The 19,771-nt window shown below is 63.0% G+C and overlaps 1 protein-coding gene across 2 annotated transcripts; it reads left to right on the top strand.

Moving 5' to 3' along the window:
• The first annotated feature begins 296 nt into the window (after positions 1-296).
• On the top strand, positions 297-18,593 carry CCDC142 (coiled-coil domain containing 142). 2 transcript variants are annotated; one of them, XM_077816116.1, is made up of 12 exons: positions 297-415; positions 934-1,020; positions 8,614-8,779; positions 9,775-11,280; positions 11,807-11,893; positions 12,158-12,319; positions 12,838-12,998; positions 13,298-13,450; positions 14,151-14,265; positions 15,335-15,512; positions 16,605-16,816; positions 18,277-18,593. In XM_077816116.1, exons 2-12 carry the CDS (start codon positions 970-972, stop codon positions 18,531-18,533), a joined length of 3,048 nt encoding a protein of 1,015 aa, XP_077672242.1. In that variant the 5' UTR covers positions 297-415; positions 934-969; the 3' UTR covers positions 18,534-18,593. The 2 variants fall into 2 exon arrangements, with proteins under 2 accessions (XP_077672242.1, XP_077672243.1); XM_077816117.1 differs by lacking the exons at positions 297-415; positions 934-1,020 and adding an exon at positions 7,336-7,373.
• The last annotated feature ends 1,178 nt before the right edge of the window (positions 18,594-19,771 follow it).

Genomic DNA, 19,771 nt, shown 5'->3' with positions numbered 1-19,771 from the left:
ACTGTCACCCCTAGGTCCTTTTCCGCAGAACTGCTGCCTAGCCATTCGGTCCCTAGTCTGTAGCGGTGCATTGGATTCTTCCGTCCTAAGTGCAGGACCCTGCACTTATCCTTATTGAACCTCATCAGATTTCTTTTGGCCCAATCCTCCAATTTGTCTAGGTCCTTCTGTATCCTATCCCTCCCCTCCAGCGTATCTACCACTCCTCCCAGTTTAGTATCGTCCGCAAATTTGCTGAGATTGTCAGTTGTGTCAGATCGTCCCAGTTGTGCTTTCGGCCGCCGCAGCGTCCCCACGCAAGGAGTTCCCCGGGTCGACTGCGCGCCGAGGGAAGGAACCCTTCCTCCGGCTTGTTTGAAACCCGCTGCCCGTTCATTGCATTGGGTGGCCCCTGGTTCTTGGGTTACGAGAACGGGTAAATAACTCGTCCTTCTTTCCTTTCTCCGCCCCCGTCAGGATTTTATAGGCCTCCCTCATATCTCCCCTGCGTCGTCTCTCTTCCAAGATCCCCGTCGTTTTCATCTCTCCTCATATAGACTCTGTTTCAGACCCACAGTCGCTTGCCCTCTGTGCTTTCTCCCAGTCTAGTACTTTGTTTCACGTGGCATGACACCAAGCAGCACACACTATTCGAGGTGTGGGCAAGCCCAGGGGGAACCCTCAATAGCACATGGGGTGGGTAGGCCCAGTGCTCACAGGGCACCCTTCAATCACACGCGGGACGGGCAACTGAGGACAATACTGTAACTGCAGGCAGGGAGCTAATGTGAGTTTGCGGTTCCCCAGCACCCAGGCGGGATCCCCAGAGGGCTGGATGTGCTCGGAGGGCTGCTCTGGAGAGGAGGACTGCCTGCCTGCCCGCCCCCTCTCCGGGACTGCCCGGATTAGGAGCTGATTAGAGCTGTTATTAAGCTCATTTCTCTCTGGCTTTAGCAGTGGGCAGCTGCCTGGGGCCGTTGCTGACCCACCATGGACAAGGAGAACAGCCTAGAGAGAAGCCGCAGGAAGGCTTACCTTGAGGTGAGGACTGAGGGGAGCCCTGCGTCTGCGCTGTGTCTTTTTGGGGTGCCAGTGGGAGCAGGGGACTGAGGCCAGTCACTGGGGATTGGAGGGAAGGCTGAGCCAACCCCACAGCAGCCCTGTTACATGGGGTCCCAGCTGGCACAGGGAGTTCTCGCCCTTGAGGGCTGGGTGTTTCTCAGGCCAGGCAAGGGGGTGAATGTCTCCAACACACCACAGTCCTATGGGTGGGATCATTGGTGAGCCCCAGGTACTGAGCTGACTAGGGAGCCAAGAGGGTCCTTCCCCAGGGACAGACGCATCTATGGCTGGACTCCAAATAGCTTGATTTGCCATATAAGCAACTGGAGGGGACCCCAGTCTGGGACAACATGAACAAGGGAGAGTGGATCCCCAGCATCCCGCCCCCCTAACTCTTCATCTGCCCAGGCACCCCCTGAAATTCTCCCCCCAACCCAGCAAGAGGAGACACAAGTCACTTGTACCCAGTCGTCAGCCCCAGCTGGCAATGGCTCTCTGGGCAGAATGCCAGCCACCCGGAGAAGCAGTGTCCTCTGGAGAGAGGGGTGGGCTGGAAGCTAGGCCCTGGCATTGGGATCCCACTGCACACCAATGGGCCTGGCCTGCAGCAGGCCAGCCCCGTGCCCCATGCCTCAGTTTCCCTCTGTAAAGTGGGGACAGTGCTATTGCCCTGGAGGTGGGAGGTTAGTCAGTTACCCAGGATTAGTTGGTCTGTAAAGAGCTCTGAGAACTGACACACAGGGCACATGGCAGGAGTTAGGGTTCTAATGGAGACAGACACCAATGCCAAGCTCCGCAGGAAAGGCTGTGAGCAAAGCAGCACAGTGCTCAGGGGCACTGAGTCACGACCAAAGCTGCAAGGAGTCCTGGCCCCCAGCCCATGTGCACTATGCCCCTTTGGGGAGCCGTCAGATGGGAACATCTCCCCACAAGTACCAGGAAAGCCAGGAGCAGCACCAGGTTCAGCTACGTCCTGCCACAAACCCACCCTTCCTGTGCCTCGACACGGCCAGGGCAGGGCAAGGGAGTGGGCAGCAAGGTCGTGCACCGGTCCATCTCCCCCAGTCCAAGTTGGGACCCAGGCGTCACACAGGTGTGTGCATGCAGGGAGGGGGAGCTCTAGGTGTGGGGAGGGGAGATGGATAATGGGGAAAGCCCAGCGGTTAGCCCCAGGGCTGAGGGACTGACTCCTGGTCCTTGTTGCCCACCTGCCCCAGCCCAGCTGTGGAATCCAGTTCTCTGGTTCCCTAGTTCGGTGTCCCCCACCCCTCTGCATGGGAGCACGCCACCTGTCCTGGCTCCCTTGTTTCTTCTGACCAAGAAGAAACTGCCTCCCTCTGCCCCCCTTCCCTGCTCCTCCATTGCTACACCCCCTGCACCCTTCCCTGTGCCCCCTTTGCTGCACCCCTCTATCGCCCTTCCCTGTACCCCCAAAACCCCCTTCACTGCACCCCTCTGTCCCTCCGTCCCCCTTCACTGCACCCCTCAGCCCCTTCTCCTCCCCATTGCTGCACCCCTCCATCTCCCTTCCCTGCACCCCCAAAACCCCTTTCACTGCACCCCTCTGTCCCTTCTCCCATTCCCCATTGCTTTGCTGCAACCCTCTACCCCCCTTCCCTGTGCACCCTTTGCTGCACCCCATTGCGGCACTCTTCCATCCCCCTTCACTGCACCCCATCCTTTTCTCATTCCCTAGTCCCCCACCCCCTTTCGCTCTCTGCCCCTTCGCCCCTCCTCCACTGCTGCAACCCTCTGCCGCCCATCCCTGCACCTCTCTACCCCCTGCTCCTGCAGCAGGCATGCCTCCATCCTGCCCAGCAGCGCCCTGAACTCAGGGTTACACAGACATGTGGCCATGAGTCACAAAGCACAGAGGTGGCTTCCCTAGGTGACAGGGTGGGTGCATAGCCCTGTCCCTGGGATGGACGCACACTCTAGGCTCAGGCGGGGAGACGTGCAGGCAGAGTGCAGCTGGGTGGCTTGTCCGAGTGGCTGATCTATTGGTCTTGATTTCTGTGGGAATGTGACAGAACTGAAATCGGCAGCCAGGCCTGTTGTGCTGGCTGTAGGCCTGGAGGGGTGCAGCAAAGGGGGTAGGCTGGAGGGGGGAGAGGGGTGCAGGGAAGGGGAGAAAGGAGCAGAGGGGCAAAGGAGTGGGGGGCACCGAACTAGGGAGCCAGAGAATGGGGTTCCTGAGCTGGGCTGGGGCAGGTGGGCAGCGAGGGCCAGGACTCAGTCGCTCAGCCCTGGGGCCAACCGCTGGGCTTTCCCCATTATCCTCTCCTCCCCCACACCTAAAGCCCCTCCCCTGTCATCGTTAAACCCAGGTCCCAGCTGAAGGGCTTCCCCCAGGAGCTTCCTCACAGGGGACAGGTGATGGATTGCGAGCCCAGCAGGGACCAGTGTCATCTCTGTGGCCTCTCTAGCAAAGTCAGGTCTCTGACCACTTCAGCTTCCTCGCCCCCTTCCCTGCCTGCCTGCCCCTTGCTGACGGGGAGAGGGAGGGAGAGTTCAGTTAGAAATGAGCGCTTGCTGCTCCTGGGGAGTTGGGGGAGGCAGGACTGATGAAGCCAAGCCCGTCCAGCGGCTTTTCCTGGTGCAGGGGATGGGTGATCCCGCACATGCACGCCTGCCAGGCCCCCACCCACCACGAGCACCCCCACCCGCTCCTGCACACACATACACCCACCCATGTGTGCACACTCTAAACCTTGCAATGCAGGTACCGCCCCCCAGCCTAGCACTGGCCCACGTATCCTTGAACACACCTTCCCATGCGTGCCCCCCCCGCCCACCCTCCAGTGTGCACATGGGCCCGCCCCCCCGACACGTGCACACACCCTGGACAAGGCTCAAGTGACCCCGCACTGCTTTGGAGAACTTCACCAAAGAGCAGAAAGCCAGTCTTTGCAAGAACACGTCAGAAGCCCCAGCAGACCCAAGCCATGGCCCATCCCCGCTCAGGCTCTCCCTCCCTTCATCACTAGCCCCCTGTGGTCACCCAGGCAGCTGCCCTCCACACCCCAGCACCTACTGAGCCCAGCACTAACTCAAGGGGAGGATCAGCAACACTGAGCCTGGACCCAGCTTCCCCAGGCGAGGAGGTCAGGGAGCGGGGGAGAGTCAGGAATTCTTTCTTCCAGAACAATGCCCAGATGGGGTTACCAGGCACCCCTGCTCTCTCAGAGAGTAGATCCTGTGTGTGTTCAGGGAGGCCTGGCTGGCTGGGCTAAGTAGGCCAAGCAACTGACCCGGTGGCCCACACAAAATGAGGAGATTGGCAGGGATTAGACCTCAGGATACTCTTGGCTTTCAGTCCACTCCCTTCATGTATAAAGCAGCCACTGAGGGAAGGGGCTGGCAGTGCCTGGGAGACCTTGGAGCTGGTGTGACCCATGATCAGCCCCACTAGAACAGGGAGCAGAAGTATAGAAAGAGAAAAGGAGGACTTGTGACACCTTAGAGACTAACCAATTTATTTGAGCATAAGCTTTTGTGAGCTACAGCTCACTTCATCGGGTGCTGTAGCTCACGAAAGCTTATGCTCAAATAAATTGGTTAGTTTCTAAGGTGCCACAAGTCCTCCTTTTCTTTTTGCGAGTACAGACTAACACGGCTGCTACTCTGAAACCTGTCATTATAGAAAGAGAGACACTCCTGTGCCAGATAAATCTGGGAGCCTGCTAGCCTGACACTCCCCCCTTCTGTGCTGGAGCAGGCCAGTGGGCACACCTACGTGGCAGGCCTGCCTCCTGGTTGAACCACATCAATCTAGTCGGCAAAGTGCAAAGGTCCCACAACACAGGCTGTGCAGGGAGGGAGGAGAAAGCCCCAGCTGAGGGCCAGCCCAGCAACCCTGACCCTCCCTGCTAAGTCCTTACCCAGGCCTTGGGTAACTTGTTTCTGGAGGGGTCTGGGGAAGGCTAGGCAGAGAAGGCCCAACCGGTCTCTGCCCCGAAGAGCGCACTGTGGGGCAAGTAGCAGCAGGGCTCCAGCAGTCACTGGCTACAGCAGCTTATCCAAGGGGCCCAGACACAGATTCTGCCCAGCACCTTCTGCAGGGGGCATCATAACTTATGGGGAACATGGGGATCTCTACCAGGCTGCTGCAGAGGGTTCTGCATGGGGAGTCGGGGGGGTTGGCCAGAGGCTCTGCAGGGGGGTGTTGCAGGGAGCTCTGCAGGGGGCATCATGAGGGGCCATCGGGGTAGCTCTGTAGGGGGTTCAGCAGCGGGCTCTCTGGAGGGGGGCTCTGGAGGGAATGTCACAGGAGGCTCAAGGGGGCTGTTGTGGGGGGTTCAGTTGAGGTGTTGCAAGGGGCCCTGGGGGGGGTATTATGGCGGCGCTTTGTAGGGAGTGTCATGGGCGTTCAGTCAGGGGTGACATGGGGGCTCATGGGGAGCTCTGTGGGGGTGTCACAGGGGTTCAGTTGGGGTGCCATGGGTTCTCTGCAGGGGTGTCATGGGCGGTTCAGTCGGGGTGACATGGGGAGCTCTGTGGGTGTGTCACGGGTTCAGTTGGGGTGACATGGGGGCTCATGGGGGCTCTGCAGGGGTGTCATGGGCGGTTCAGTCAGGGGTGACATGGGGGGCTATGTAGGGTTCACTCAGAGGTGACCCCAGGGAATCATGGGGGACTCATAGGGGTGTGACAGGGCATTCAGTCAAGGGTGACATGGGGGTTCAGTTGGGGTGACATGGGGGCTTATGCGGGGCTATGTAGGGTTCACTCAGAGATGAGCCGGGGGAATCATGGGGGACTCATAGGGGTTTGGCAGGGCTTTCAGTCAAGGGTGACATGGGCGATTCAGTTGGGGGTAACATGGGGAGCTCTGTGGGGGTGTGTCAGGGGTTCAGTTGGGGTGACATGGGGGCTCATGGGGGGCTATGTAGGGTTCACTCAGAGGTGACCCGGGGGAATCATGGGGGACTCATAGGGGTGTGACAGGGCATTCAGTCAAGGGTGACATGGCGGGTTCAGTCGGGCGTGACATGGGGGCTCATGGGGGGCTATGTAGGGTTCACTCAGAGGTGACCCTGGGGAATCATGGGGGACTCATAGGGGTGTGGCAGGGCATTCAGTCAAGGGTGACATGGGGGGTTCAGTTGGGGTGACATGGGGGCTCATGGGGGGCTATGTAGGGTTCACTCAGAGGTGACCCGGGGGAATCATGGGGGACTCATAGGGGTGTGACAGGGCATTCAGTCAAGGGTGACATGGCGGGTTCAGTCGGGGGTGACACGGGGGCTCATGGGGGGCTATGTAGGGTTCACTCAGAGGTGACCCGAGGGAATCATGGGGGACTCATAGGGGTCTGACAGGGCATTCAGTCAAGGGTGACATGGGGGGTTCAGTTGGGGTGACATGGGGGCTCATGGGGGGCTATGTAGGGTTCACTCAGAGGTGACCCGGGGGAATCATGGGGGACCCATAGGGGTGAGACAGGGCATTCAGTCAAGGGTGACATGGGGGGTTCAATCGGGGGTGACATGGGGCCTCATGGGGGGCTATGTAGGGTTCACTCAGAGGTGACCCCGGGGAATCATGGGGGACTCAGAGGGGTGTGTCAGGGCATTCAGTCAAGGGTGACATGGGGAGCTCTGTGGGGATGTGTCAGGGGTTCAGTTGGGGTGACATGGGGGCTATGTAGGGTTCACTCAGAGGTGACCCGGGGGAATCATGGGGGACTTATAGGGGTGTGACAGGGCATTCAGTCAAGGGTGACATGGGGGGTTCAGTCGGGAGTGACACGGGCGCTTATGGGGGGCTATGTAGGTTCACTCAGAGGTGACCCGAGGGAATCATGGGGGACTCATAAGGGTGTGACAGGGCATTCAGTCAAGGGTGACATGGGGGGTTCAGTCGGGGGTGACACGGGGGCTCATGGGGGGCTATGTAGGTTCACTCAGAGGTGACCCGAGGGAATCATGGGGGACTCATAGGGGTCTGACAGGGCATTCAGTCAAGGGTGACATGGGGGTTCAGCCGGGGGTATCTCAGTGGCTCATGGGAGGGGCAGTGTCTGGCTAGCTGCAGAGGGCGCAGCAGGGAGTTCCACAGGTTGGCGATGGTGGGGCCTGCTCCTGAGCCTTGCCGCACAGCCCAGCCCCCTCCGCCGTGGGGCAAACCGGGCGGGGGAGGGGCAGATACGCCCTCCGGGCCCCGCCCACCCCCGTCCTCACGTGGCCGGACACAACCTTCCCTTATCACGCGACAGAGCGGGCGGGGGGGCAGAAGCCGGCGGACCCTCGTCACGTGCCAGTTCCTCGCCCGCTGATTGGGTCTTGGCTCCCCGGCCCGAGCTGGGGCGGGTCGGCGAGCGGCGGCGGCCGGTGAGTGTCGGGGCCGGGCGGGGCTGGCGCGGCCGCCGCTCTGCGGCCACCAGGGACCCCGGCGCGGGCCCGAGGAGCCTCCGGCCGGTCGCGGAGCTGCCGGTTACCATGGCTACCGCGGGCCGCGCGTGCCCGCTGAAGTGCCCGGATGGACGCGGAGGTTTCCCGGGGGGCGGGGCCAATTCCGGGCGCGCCACGCCCCCTGCCGGCGCCACGCCCCCCAGCCCCCTAGGGCCCGGAGCCGCAGCACGTGGAGGCTGCGGGGGGCTGTGGCCCCCCAGCGGGGAAAGGGGAGCCGGGCGGGCGTTGAGGGGGCTGACAGCAGAGGGCAGGGCGTGGGGGGGAGGTGCGGCCCCCCCGAGGTCTGGGATCTGCAGGGCCCCCATTCGTAGCCCTGCTCGCCCCTTGTAACCACCCGGCCCGCTGCCCCCCGGCCCGGGCTGGGGCTGTGTGGGAACGTGTGTCCCTGGCTGAGCTGCCCCCCCGCCCTGGGCGTCAGCACATGCCGGGGGGCCGTTCTGGTCTGTCTCCACTGCAGCGTGAGCTCAAGTCAGCAGACCCTGGCCCTGAGCGTCCACACTCGTCTGTAAGCCCAGGTGTGGAGCTGGTACGCCCTGAGGTGTGTCGGCATCTACACGGCATTATGCGGGCCTGAGGCCAACCGCCCATACCCCAGAGTTCTTGCACCCTCCCAAACCGTGGCCGCTGGAGCCCTCTGTTCCTGGGGCAGAGTGGGGAAACTTGACTGGCCGCCGAAGCTGCTTTGTCCAGAGGAAAAAGAAAGTCAGGGCTTGGGATTGTGGCTACTTTTGGCACACTGCCAGAGCATGAGTCCAGTGGGGCTGCATCTACGCTGCAAAGCAACAGGGCTTGAACCCTGGCTCCAAGCTTGACTGAGGCTCAGGTCCTCCACCCCGGTGGGGTCCCGGGACCCTGGGTCCAAACCCTGGGTTAGCATGATTGGTGTGTAGGCAGAAGGGGGTTAGTCCTGAGGCTGAGTTCAAACCCTGGATTTACGCTGCAGTGTAGACACACCCTCAGTTCCTGGGTGCCCGTCCCCTGCACGTGGAGGTTGGGGCCTGGGGCACTGCCCTAAGGTGGCAGCCAAGGTCCGTGTGACTAGGGCTGTCAGGAGATGGTGCTGCTGTCCTTAGGAGGGGTCAGGGTCGGAGTCAACTAAGCTGGCGGCTGCCTCTGCGGGCGATGCTGAGGTTGACCCACCAACCCTTGTCTCTTGCAGATGATCGAAGTAGACGGCATTGGCCTGAATGCTGTCTTCATCCTCATCATGTCGCGCATGTCACAGGCCTCGGGCTCCATCCTGCCGCCACTGAGCTCGCTGGTGGGGCCCAAGAAGGTGTCTCCTGCCGATGGGCACGGGGAGCGAGAGGAGTCAGCAGACTCAGGTGAGGACGGTAACTCTGTGTGGCTGGGCAGCACCACACCATGACAGGTTCGGGCAGGAGGAGAGCTGGACACCAAAGTCTCCATTGAAAGCAGAGAACATAAACCCCAATCGAGGGCTGTGACGGCAACTCCTTGGCAGCCTGTGGTGGCCTGGGCTGCTCGCTGCGGTGCCAGGGCATGCTTGGCTGCTGCCAGCTCAGGTAGACACCTGGGGCGGGGCGGCTGCTCTTTTTAGTCTCTTGATCCTTTAATTGCATTTGTGCCTCTTTCCTGCAGCTCCTTTTGTTCAGTCTGGGCCATTTAATCCCTGGGAATTACTGGCAGGGGAAGGGCAGCTGCAGAGGCAGCGATGGGGGAGGATAAGAAGCAGTGCAGGCTGAGGAAGTGCAGAGGGGAGGCAGGCAGGGGGCTGGCAGCAGGGAAGAGAACGAGGAGCTGAAGGTGGCAGTGGGTGACCTGCAGCCTTGTGTCACAGCCCTGACAGCAGCGGGAGCAGGGGAGACAGAGCTATGCAGGAGCTTCCCCTTTGTCCCTCTGCATCCCTGGCACTGTGGGTGTTCACCCCTACCCCTGTTCTGTTGAACAGTGCGGGCCCTCCAAGGCACAGTTGGTGTCCCCAGCAGCCAGGCGAGTGACGGATCTAGCTCCTTTCCCCATGGCAGGGGTGTCGGGGGTTCCCCAAAGACGAGTGTGGGAGTGGTGGGTTGAGGATGGGGTAATTACGGGTGGTCCAGGGGCTATAAGGCAGGTGCCTTGTGGTTCTCCATACCCCAGGCCACTGGAGCTGGGGGTGTCCTAGGGAGTGTTGGGGGCACATCTACAGGAGCATGATGGACCGTTGCGGGGCATATCTCTGCTCCCCCTACGTATTGGGCCCTCTCCATTCAGCCCCAGCCTGGCTCTGCTTTCGCCGCTGCGGGAGGTTATGGGGGTTCCCTGGGGCTGCAGCTGCCTCCTCCCATCTCCAGGCTCCCTGAGGCTCTGTGTCTTGCAGGCCGCAGCTCCCTGAGCGGCTTTGCCAGGTCCCTGCAGAAGGCGGAGGCCCTGCTGTGGAGCTGCGTGAACCCCAGTGTGCAGCGCCTCCTGCAGCCGCGGCACGCCGGCGCCGGGGCCTACGACAGCGACGAGGAGGACTCGCCCGGCGCCCTGGCCTGCCTGGCCCAGGTGGAGCACAGCTTCCTGGGGCTCAGCCGCTGCCTCCGCGTGCAGGAGAACCCCCGCACGGAGACCTTCCAAGGCCACGTCAAGCCGGCGGCCGGTGAGACGGCCCAGGGCGCCTTCTCCTACCACCCCGTCTACCCCAGCGTGGCCAAGCGCTGTGCCGCCTTGCACGCCCTGGTGCAGCACCGCCATCACCTCCGCCTCTCCCGCGAGTACAGCCGCCGCCTCAAAGGGGCCTCGGACTTCGTCCGCCACCTCCTGGCTCTCCTGGCGCTGCAGGACTGGGGAGGGGACCCTGGGGGGAGCAGGCCGCTCAGGGGACTCTGTGAGGAGCTGCGGACTCACACCGGCCACTGGAGCGGGCTGCAGAGCAAGATGCGCAGCGACCCCTGGCTGCGGGGGCTGCTGCTGCAGCGTCACGAGTCGGTGAGGCACATGCAGGGGGCGCTGGGCCTGCTGGCCCTGCACGCCACCCGCCTGGCGGAGCGCTACCTGGAGGGGCTGCTGCACTGCCTGGCACGGGCCAGCCCCGCCGCCGTCTCCCCTGCCCAGGTCTCCGACCTGTTCCAGGGCCTGGAGATCTACAACCAAGTGCTGAGCGACCAGGCCCTGGAGCGGGCCTCCAGCGAGCCGGGGGCTGATCCCGCCACTCCACTCCAGCGCAAAGGGGAGGTGGGGGGTGGCGCTCAGGCCTATCCCATTGGGCGGGTGCTGGGCATGCTGGCAGCCGAGAGAGGCAGGCTGGCCGCCCACAGACTCCACCAGCTCCTCGTGCGGCGGGCACAGGGGGACAGCCTGGAACAGGTGCACTGGGAGCACGCTGTGGTGCCTTGGGCCCTGGACCACAGCAGCAGCGAAACAGATGTGGGGTCCCCTGGGCCCCCCACAGTGGAGGGGCTGCCGAGCCTCCCCGAGGAGCTGCAGGCGCTGTGCAGGGAGGACAAGGAGCTCCTGGACCTTGTTCTGGGAGTCCTGGTGGCCTCTACTGACACCCTCTGGCACCATGTGCTCAAGAGGCCCAAGCAGGAGAAGCCCCCGGCAGAGGAGGCCCAGGAGCCCCCAGTGGTGCCGGCAGCCAGCCCGGGCCTGGACGAGAGGCTGAGCTCAGCCTCCCTGCCCAGCTGGAAGTCCGTGCGCTGGCTGGATGCGTCCTACTCGGAGGCTGCCGAGGTTCTGTATGCGCAGTACCGCCCGCTCTTCTGGGAGGCCACGGCCGCCTCGCTGGCCCATCGCCTGGAGCTGCGGCAGGACCAGGCACAGCCCTTCGGAGGCCTGCCGCAGTGCACAGAAAGGGCAGCAACCACGCTGGCGCAGGACCTGAGCCAGGCGCTGAGTCAGGGTGAGTGCCGGGGGGCGGCGGGGAATGGGACGTGGAGCCGTTCCCCTCTAGGGGACGCTGGCTCCGATCCAGCCCCAGGGTTGGGGCCGGGTTGGGAATGGGGCACAGGGTCTTTCCCCTCCAGGGGGTGCTGGCTCCCATCCAGCCCTGGGGCAAGGGCCTGGCTGGCTCGGGGGGCAGGTAATAGGACATGGGGTCTTTCCACTCTGTGGGGTGCTGGCTCTGATCTGGCCTCAGGGCAGGGCCTGGCTGGCTTGGGGGAGTGGGCGGGGTTTGGAACACGGTGTGTCTCCCTTCTGGGGGTGCTGGCTCCCATCCAGGTGAATGTTTTGGTGCCCAGATAGCCTTCCCATCAGGGCTGCGGCGTGGCCCATGGTGCAGGAATTGGAGTCTCAGGCCAGGAGTTTGCCCCAACCTGGCAGTGTCTGGCTCCGTAGGAGCCAAGGGCTGACTGGCCTGGCCTGATCCCCTCCTCCTTCCCCGGGGCTGTGCCTGCCCTGGTGCTCACCCCTGTGTTCGCTTGCAGCCCGCGTGCCCCCGGAGTGCAAGGCAGCGCTGCAGCACCTCTGCCAGTGGCTGATCTCTCAGGGCGTCTTCCAGAGCTGGGACCGAGGTAAGGCCCAGGGGCTGCTGGCCTGGAGGCCCTGGGGCCGACTGGAGTCCTTTGCGAAGGCCTGGCTGCAGCACTGGGGCTGGAGGGGCTCTGGGAACAGGGGGCCCTGCGTGGGGTATTTTGGGGGCATGCTGGGAGTGGGGAGGCTCTGCAGTGACCACAGGGGGACGGGGCAGGGAGTTTCAGGGCCCCAGTGTGCTCCCCGTTGGGCCCAGTGGCAGCAGCATCTCCCTCCCCCACCGTGGTGCTCTCTTCTCTCCCCAGGGTTCTGCCAGGCCCTGGGTTCCAGCCTCAGCGATAAGTGCGTGCCTGGACCCAGGACAGCGGGCACAGCGCACAGCAGGACAGCCCAGCTGCTCCGGGAGCTCCACCCTCCCCTGGCCTTCGCCCTGAAATGCCTGGAGCCTCCACTCGCTGCAAGGACTGGTGAGTGAGGCCCTGCCCGGACGCCAGGGTTCTCTCGGCTGCAGGGCTGGAGACTCGGAGGCGGAGGAGGGTTCTGTATCAGCCAGAGGAGTTGCTCACCGTGGGGGGTGGCTCCTTCTCACGGAGGGGACACGCCCCAGTGCTCTGCAGAGAAATCAGCTTCTAGGGCCCTGGCACGACCTGTGCCCCCCACCCCCAGGGCCACCCCCGGTGCTGCCCATCCCACCCCTATGTCAGGGGCTGCCCCTGGTGCTGCCTGGCCCCCCTCCCATGCCCCTAAGGCTGCCCCTGACACTTCCTGGCGCCCCAACCCCCACACCGGCCCCTCCCACCCCCAGGCACTGCCCGTCCCCCCCACCCACCCCAGCGCTGCCCCCCCACCCACCTCCTGGGCCACCCCTGGGACTGCCTCCCCCCCCCCCCAAATCCCCATCCCCCTGGGCTCTCCCCTGCGCCAGCTCACTCTGCTCCTCGGGGTCTCCTGGCTTTGCCCATTAACCCATTGTCCTGCCCTGCAGCGAGCGGCAACCTCGTCTCCCCAAGTCTCCGGCTGGAGCTGCTGACTCGCTGCCTGGCCACAGGGCAGGCCTCCTGCTCCTGGCTCATGGCCAAGGCCTATCAGCACCTTGCGGCCTGGTCCCTCTGCCCGTTCCTGCTCGTCACCCAGGGAGATCTCCAGGCAAGTACAGCTCCTGGGACGCTTCCTCAGGCTGGGACCCTCAGCCAGGGAGATGCTGTCTGGGCCTGGGGCCTCTCCCTCCCACAGCTACAGGGACCCGACCCCCAGCTCCCAAGCTGGAGTCCCTCCCTGTAGAGTGCCAGAGCTCCACGGGCACAGCTGGTGCGTGGGAAAGGAAGTTGGCAGCGGAGGGGTTGGGGCTGGGATCCCAGGCCGGAGGAGGGCTGCAGCTGGCCCCCAGCCAAGCTCTCTTTGGCCGTGGCTAGGCTCAGGGCCTCATGTCTTCCCCTCCTCTGCAGCTGTTAAAGGCAGAGACCACCAGGTTGGCAGAGCTCGTGAGTGGGGCCTTCCCTGAGGGCGGGGACAGCCCCAGGTGGGTGCAGCCAGCCCTGGGCTCCCGCCAGGAGTGGCAGCTGAGCCTACAGATCCACTCCACCGCTGCCAGCATCCAGGTAAGGGACCTGCCCTGCCTCGCACTACCTGGGAGCGCTGCAGCGCCTCACGGTGACTGCGTAGGGCTCGGGTCCCGGGGCTTCAGGGCAGGGGCCCTGCCTCGGGCCAGCCCATTCCTCTCTGAGCCACAGCCCTCCTCTGGCGAGCCCGGGGAGCTGTGCCACAAAGCTGGGCATGTACTGGAAACTCCTGCATGGAGGGTCGGAGCACCTTCCTGTCCCCAGCCCTGTTCTCGCGGGGCAGGGCTGGGGGGGCGATGCCAGCTGGGACCCGGGGGAGGGGGCAGGGTGGGGGGGGGCGATGCCAGCTGGGACCCGGGGGAGGGGACTGTCTGATCCGGGTGGGCAGGTTGTAGGGGGGAACAGCTGGTGGCAACTCTAGCCAGATGGGTGGTGTGGAGTGTGCAGTGCTGGCTCTGAGCTAGGTAGGCTGGAGGTGGGGCCGGCCCCAGGGTGGTGGCACCGGGTGGAAGCCAGGGTGGGGCCGGCCCCAGGGTGGTGGCACCGGGTGGAAGCCGGGGTGGAGCCGGCCCCAGGGTGGTGGCACCGGGTGGAAGCTGGCTTTGCTCCATCTCCTGGCACACGTGCCCGGGACCCGCTGCGTCATCCTTGCTGCACTAAGCTGGCAGGTGCCTGAGGGTGGGGGTGCGAAGCCAGGCTCTCCCAGGGGTGCCGGCCCAGCTCCCGCTTTGTTCCCCAGAGCTTCTCCCAGGACGTGCTGCAGATGTTCTCCACCGACTGCAAGCGGATTTCGGCAGAGATCTTCGGCCAGACCATGCCGCTGGGCAAGCACTGGAGAGCAGGCCTCCGTGCAGGTACGTCCCCCCGTGTCCTCCATGCCGAGCCCCATCCGCTGACAGACCTGGTGGGCAGAGCAGCTCAGAGCTGGCACGTCAGGCTGAGAGCAGCTTCCTTCTTGCCCAGGCCTGTCCCGGACCCTGCCCTGCCACGGCAGCCCGGAGCACCAGCTCTGGGCCCGGGCCCTGCTGGCAGGCCGCTGACCCGGCTATCCCTGGTGGCTCTCCCAGGCTGCATGGATCGCTAACCCCCAGCATGCTGGGCTGGCTGCCTGGCATTGCCGGCGCCTGGGGGCTGCAGCTTGAGTCTCTGGGGCAGCACCGTGCCCCCAGGGCCCAGGCCAGCCTGCCCCACTGGCCCCGGGGAAAGGCCCCGGGTCCCAGTGAGAACTGGAGGTACCTGCTGCTGGGGGCGCAGTGTGACCACTGCCCTCCCCCATCCCGCCCCTCCCTCTGGTGGCGGAGCGACTCAGTATCCAGCGCCCCCTGGGGGCCGGGCAGGGCATAGCTGGTTCTTTGGCACCCCAGTGGGTCACTGTAAAGTCTTGCCCTTCAGGGGTGTGAGTGTCCCACAAATGGGTCCATCGGCCTCACATCGAGTCCTTCCTCCCTGCTCCCCGGGCTTTGCCCACCTCCTTGCCCAGGCCCTGCTCTCCTCTGGGCTCCAGCCGGGTGCCCGGCAGTGAACAAACAGGGTCTGCCTAGTCAGACCCGCTCCCTGCTCCCTCCCCGCTCTGCCTATCAGCAGGCCCTTCCCACAGCTCTGGATCTGCTCCAGGCTCCCCCAGGTGGGAATTTAACTCCCTGCTGCCACCCTCGTGTGGCCCTTCCAGCGCTTACCTGGGAGATCTGGGCCCTGGCCCCTGCTGCCAGCTCTCCCTGGGCACCTCCCTCTTCCTGCCTGCCGCCCGCCTTTCTAGAGCCGCCCAGCTGGCCATCTGCATTGGGCCTGCCACGCTCTGGAGTTGCACCCGGGTGCCCTAATGAGCTCCCCTTAACCCTTGCCGTGCCAATGTGGGGCATACACCCCTCACAGCTCCTTCCAGCCATGCAGGGGTAATGCTGCCCCCGCCCCGGCCTCTTTCAGACCTACCCAGCACCCCGAGTGAGTACGCCTTGACTGCTGCCCAGAGTGTCCTGGGCCAGGTCCTGCAGGGCATCCAGATGCTCCCACGTGAGTCCCAGATGCCCACGCTCACCCACGTCATGACAGCCTTCGTGGAAGCCTGGATGGACCACATCCTCACCCAGAAAATCAAGTTTAGGTAGTGGAGCTCACCGGGTGCGGTGGCAGGGGGCTGCGGGTCGGGAGTGAGGGGCACTGCAGGGTTGGGCGGGAGCTCAGGGCTAGGGTGGCAGCGGGCTGCGGGTCGGGAGTGAGGGGCTGTCAGGGTTCCCTCCCCACTCTGAACTCTAGGGTACAGATGTGGGGACCCGCATGAAAGACCCCCGTAAGCTTATTTCTACCAGCTCAGGTTAAAAACTTCCCCAAGGCACAAATCCTTCCTTGTCCTTGGATGGGTATTGCTGCCACCACCAAGTGAGTTAGACAAAGATTCAGGAAAAAGGACCACTTGGAGTTCCTGTTTCCCTAAAATATCCCCCCAAGCCCCTTCACCCCCTTTCCTGGGGAGGCTTGAGAATAATCTGCCAACCAAATAGGTAAACCAGGTGAGCACAGACCAGACCCTTTGGTTTTTAGGACACTAAAAACCAATCAGATTTTTAAAAAACAGAACTTTATAATAAAGAGGAAAAAAATAAGCACCTCTGCAAAATCAGGATGGAAGGTAACTTCACAGGGAAATCCGATTCAAAACACAGAGGATTCCCCTCTAGGCAAAACTTTAAAGTTACAAAAAACTGGGATAAACCTCTCTCTTAGCACAGGGAAAATTCACAAGCTAAAATAAAAGATACTCGAACGCATTTCCTTGCTATTACTTACTATTTCTGTAAGTTTAGATGTATCATTCAGTAGGAGCTGGATTACTTGCTTGGTCTCTCTTTGTCTCCGGAGAGCACGCCCAAAAAAACACAAAACAAAAACCTTCCCCCACTGATTTGAAAGTATCTTCTCCCCTTATTGGTCCTTTTGGTCAGGTGCCAACCAGGTTATCTGAGCTTCTTAACCCTCTACAGGCAAAGGAGGGATTCTATGCTACCCTTAGCGGTATGTTTGTGACAGGGCTGGGGGGAGCCCAGAGCTGGAGTAGGAGGGGCTGCGGGTCGGGATTGAGGGGCACCGGCAGGGCTGGGGGAGCTCAGGGCTAGAGTAGCAGGGGGCTGCGGGTCGGGAGTGAGGGGCACCGGCAGAGCTGCGATCTCTTCCCCCCTCTAATCCTGGGGCTCCCCAGCCTGCAGGGTGCCTTACAACTGAAGCAGGACTTCGACACGGTGCGGCAGCTGGTGCAGTCGGAGGATTCCGGCCTCTCGCCCGAGATCAAGCAGTCGGTGTTGTCGCTGCGCATCTTCCAGCAGATGGACAATGCCATCGTCTGCCTCTTGCAGCAGCCCAGCAGCAAGGCCTACCTGCCCTCCCACACCTGGGAGTCCTTCCGCAAATGCTGTGAGTGCTGTGGGGCTGGGCTGGAGGGGCAATGGGCTGCACTGCCCCCGGCCAGGTGCATGATGGCGGGTCAGAGGTGGGAGCCCGGGCGAGCAGGGCTGGGCCCTGGGTGGGACGTGCCCAGAGACGCGCTCTGTTGGCGCATGATCAGCGTGCGAGCGTTGAGTACGTGGAGCCCCGCGCCCTGGCATGGGGACAGGACGGACTTGCTCAGCTCTGCACCGGCTGTGGGGGAGCACTGTGGGGGACCGGCTCCACCCTGCACGGCACCCCTGGGCCCGGTGGTGTCAGGGGAGGTTAGCGGGCATCTGTCGAAGGGGAGGTGCTGGTCCGTGGCCCTTTCTCAAGCAGCCTGCTGACAGCCTTCCATCCTGGAGACACTCTGGACTCCTCGGTACTGCCCTCCCAGCAGGGCTGGGCCTGTCTGGGTACAGGGGAGCAGTATCCCCTTGGCTGAGGCCCTCCTGTAGGTGGTGGGGCTGGGTATGGGTGTCTGGGAGGCACCCTGGGGTAGTTCAGCCATGCTGAGGGCTTCTCAGCCATAGAATCATAGAATATCAGGGTTGGAAGGGACCGCAGGAGGTCATCTAGTCCAACCCCCTGCTCAAAGCAGGACCAATCCCCAACTAAATCATCCCAGCCAGGGCTTTGTCAAGCTGGGCCTTAAAAACCTCAAAGGAAGGAGATTCCACCACCTCCCTAGGTAACGCATTCCAGTGTTTCACCACCTTCCTAATGAAAAAGTTTTTCCTAATATCCAACCTAAACCTCCCTCACTGCAACTTGAGACCATTACTCCTCGTTCTGTCATCTGCTACCACTGAGAACAGTCTAGATCCATCCTCTCTGGAACCCCCTTTCAGGTAGTTGAAAGCAGCTATCAAATCCCCCCTCATTCTTCTCTTCTGCAGACTAAATATCCCCAGTTCCCTCAACCTCTCCTCATAAGTCATGTGTTCCAGTCCCCTCATCATTTTTGTTGCCCTCTGCTGGACTCTTTCCAATTTTTCCACATCCTTCTTGTAGGGCAGTGAGCTGGGATCCCCCGTGTTATTGGGTTTGGGCTCCTCTGCAGATGGCAAGAGCCTGTCCGAGAGGCCCCTGCCCAGCTCCCCAGGAGATTAGCTCACCCCAGAGCCCCGCGCATCTGCTGGGTGATTCCAGGGTAAACAGCTGTTTGTAGGAGTGGGCAGGAGTCTGCGCGGGGCACCGCCTCCCCCAGTTTGGGGCACCGCCTCCCCCAGTTTGGGGCACCACCTCCCCTGGCTCTGATCAGCCCCAACGGGGCGGGGGGCCAGGGCATGGGTGGGATGGGCTGTGTGGAGGGCCCAGGCGATGACAGCAAGTGAATGGAACACAGCGATGTCAGTGCCGGGCTAACCTCCCCTCTGCCCCCCCACCCCGCCGGGGCTAACCTCTCCTAGATCCCCCCCCGGTGACAATTCCTCTCCTTGTCCCAGGCTCACACAACGGCATCCGCACTCAGGACTTCCCCCCGGGCAGCCTGAACAGCCTGGAGAGCCTGGACGTGCAGGCCTTGCGCAACAGCACCGCCCTGGAGACCCAGAGCTCCGACCTCCTCAGCCAGCTGCAAGGCAGCTGCACCCCAGAGTCCTACCTGCCCAGCACCCAGCAGGAGTGGCTCTCCCTGCGGCTGCATGGCACGCGGCGCTGGAAGGTGCCCAGCCTGCCCTGCACCAGGAGCTCTGAGCCCTGAGGGGCTGGGCTCCCCCGGCTGGGGACATAGCCCGGCCACGTATTCATGGATAGAAATAGAGCGGCCAAGTAGCCTCAAAGCTCCATGGCTCCATGATTCTGTTTTGCCCCCATGGGACGCGCAGCCCCCCGGACCTGGCCAGCCAAGGCATGCCTCGGCAGGGTGGCACATTCCCTTGACCTGCCTCCTGGAGCACACCACAGCCAGTCTCCCCTTGGCACGTTGGTGTGGCCTGTGGGACTACAGATCCCAGCATGCAATGGGCCTCTGTGAGGACAGCTGGCCACAGAGCTCCCTGAGCCAAGGCCCTGCAAGCTGCAGGGCTGCAGCTGTGGGCCGTCAGCAGGAGAGGGCTGGGGCTGGCTCCTGTCTGAGCTGCCCCTGGGCCAGGCTCTCTGCTTGCAGCCAGCTCTGCAGGAAGCCCCTGGCTTGGGTGGGGTGGCAGACAGCCTAAGTGTTCTGGGTGGAGTCGCTGCCCAGTGCTTGGTGTCTCTGCAGCCTTTTACCTGCTGCCCCCCACAAACAGTTCTGCCCAGTGACTCTAGCCTGGATGCATGGACCGGGGGTCTCCGACTGACCATCCCAGGCCCCCTGCAGACTGTGCGTCTCAGCCTAAAAACGTTACTGTTAACTGATTATTTGGGAGCCGGCTGCCACGGGAGAGGGCACTGCCCACAGCCACCACCCGTGAGCCCACAGCTGCCACGGGGCAGGGCACCAGCCGCGAGCCCACAGGTGAGCCCATAGCTGCTACTGGGCAGGGCACTGCCCACCGTGAGAGCACAGGTGCCACCCGCGAGCCCACAGCTGCCACGGGGCAGGGCACCGCTTGCTGCGAGACCACAGCACCCAAGAGCCAGCCCCTCAACCAGGCCCCAGGGCCAGTCTCCCCTTGCTCAGCAGGGGGTGAGAGGCAACAGCCATTGCTGGGCTGCCCACACTGCTCTGACTGCACCAGAGAAACAACCCCTCCTCCCTCTGCCAGCTGTGGCCGACGCAGCAGCCTGCTTCCTGGGAGCGGGATGGGGGAGTGGAGGGGAGTTGGACAAGCTGCCTGCTGCCCAGGGCCAGAGCTGGGCTTTTATCAGTGCTCCCAGCCCACGTGGATGGGCACGGTGGCTACACCCGCACCCCCAAGGAACCCAGGAACGGCCCAAGAAGGGGCTGGGCGTGATGCCGTCTGGCCTGCTATTGCCACAGGGTGCAGCATTACCCTGCAGAGCTCCTGGCTGGGTCCA

Source organism: Eretmochelys imbricata, chromosome 4 (assembly GCF_965152235.1).
Source record: "Eretmochelys imbricata isolate rEreImb1 chromosome 4, rEreImb1.hap1, whole genome shotgun sequence".
Lineage (NCBI taxonomy): Eukaryota > Metazoa > Chordata > Testudines > Cheloniidae > Eretmochelys > Eretmochelys imbricata.
Note: the sequence above shows the minus strand (reverse complement) of the source record. Positions and strands in the feature narration are given on the sequence as shown.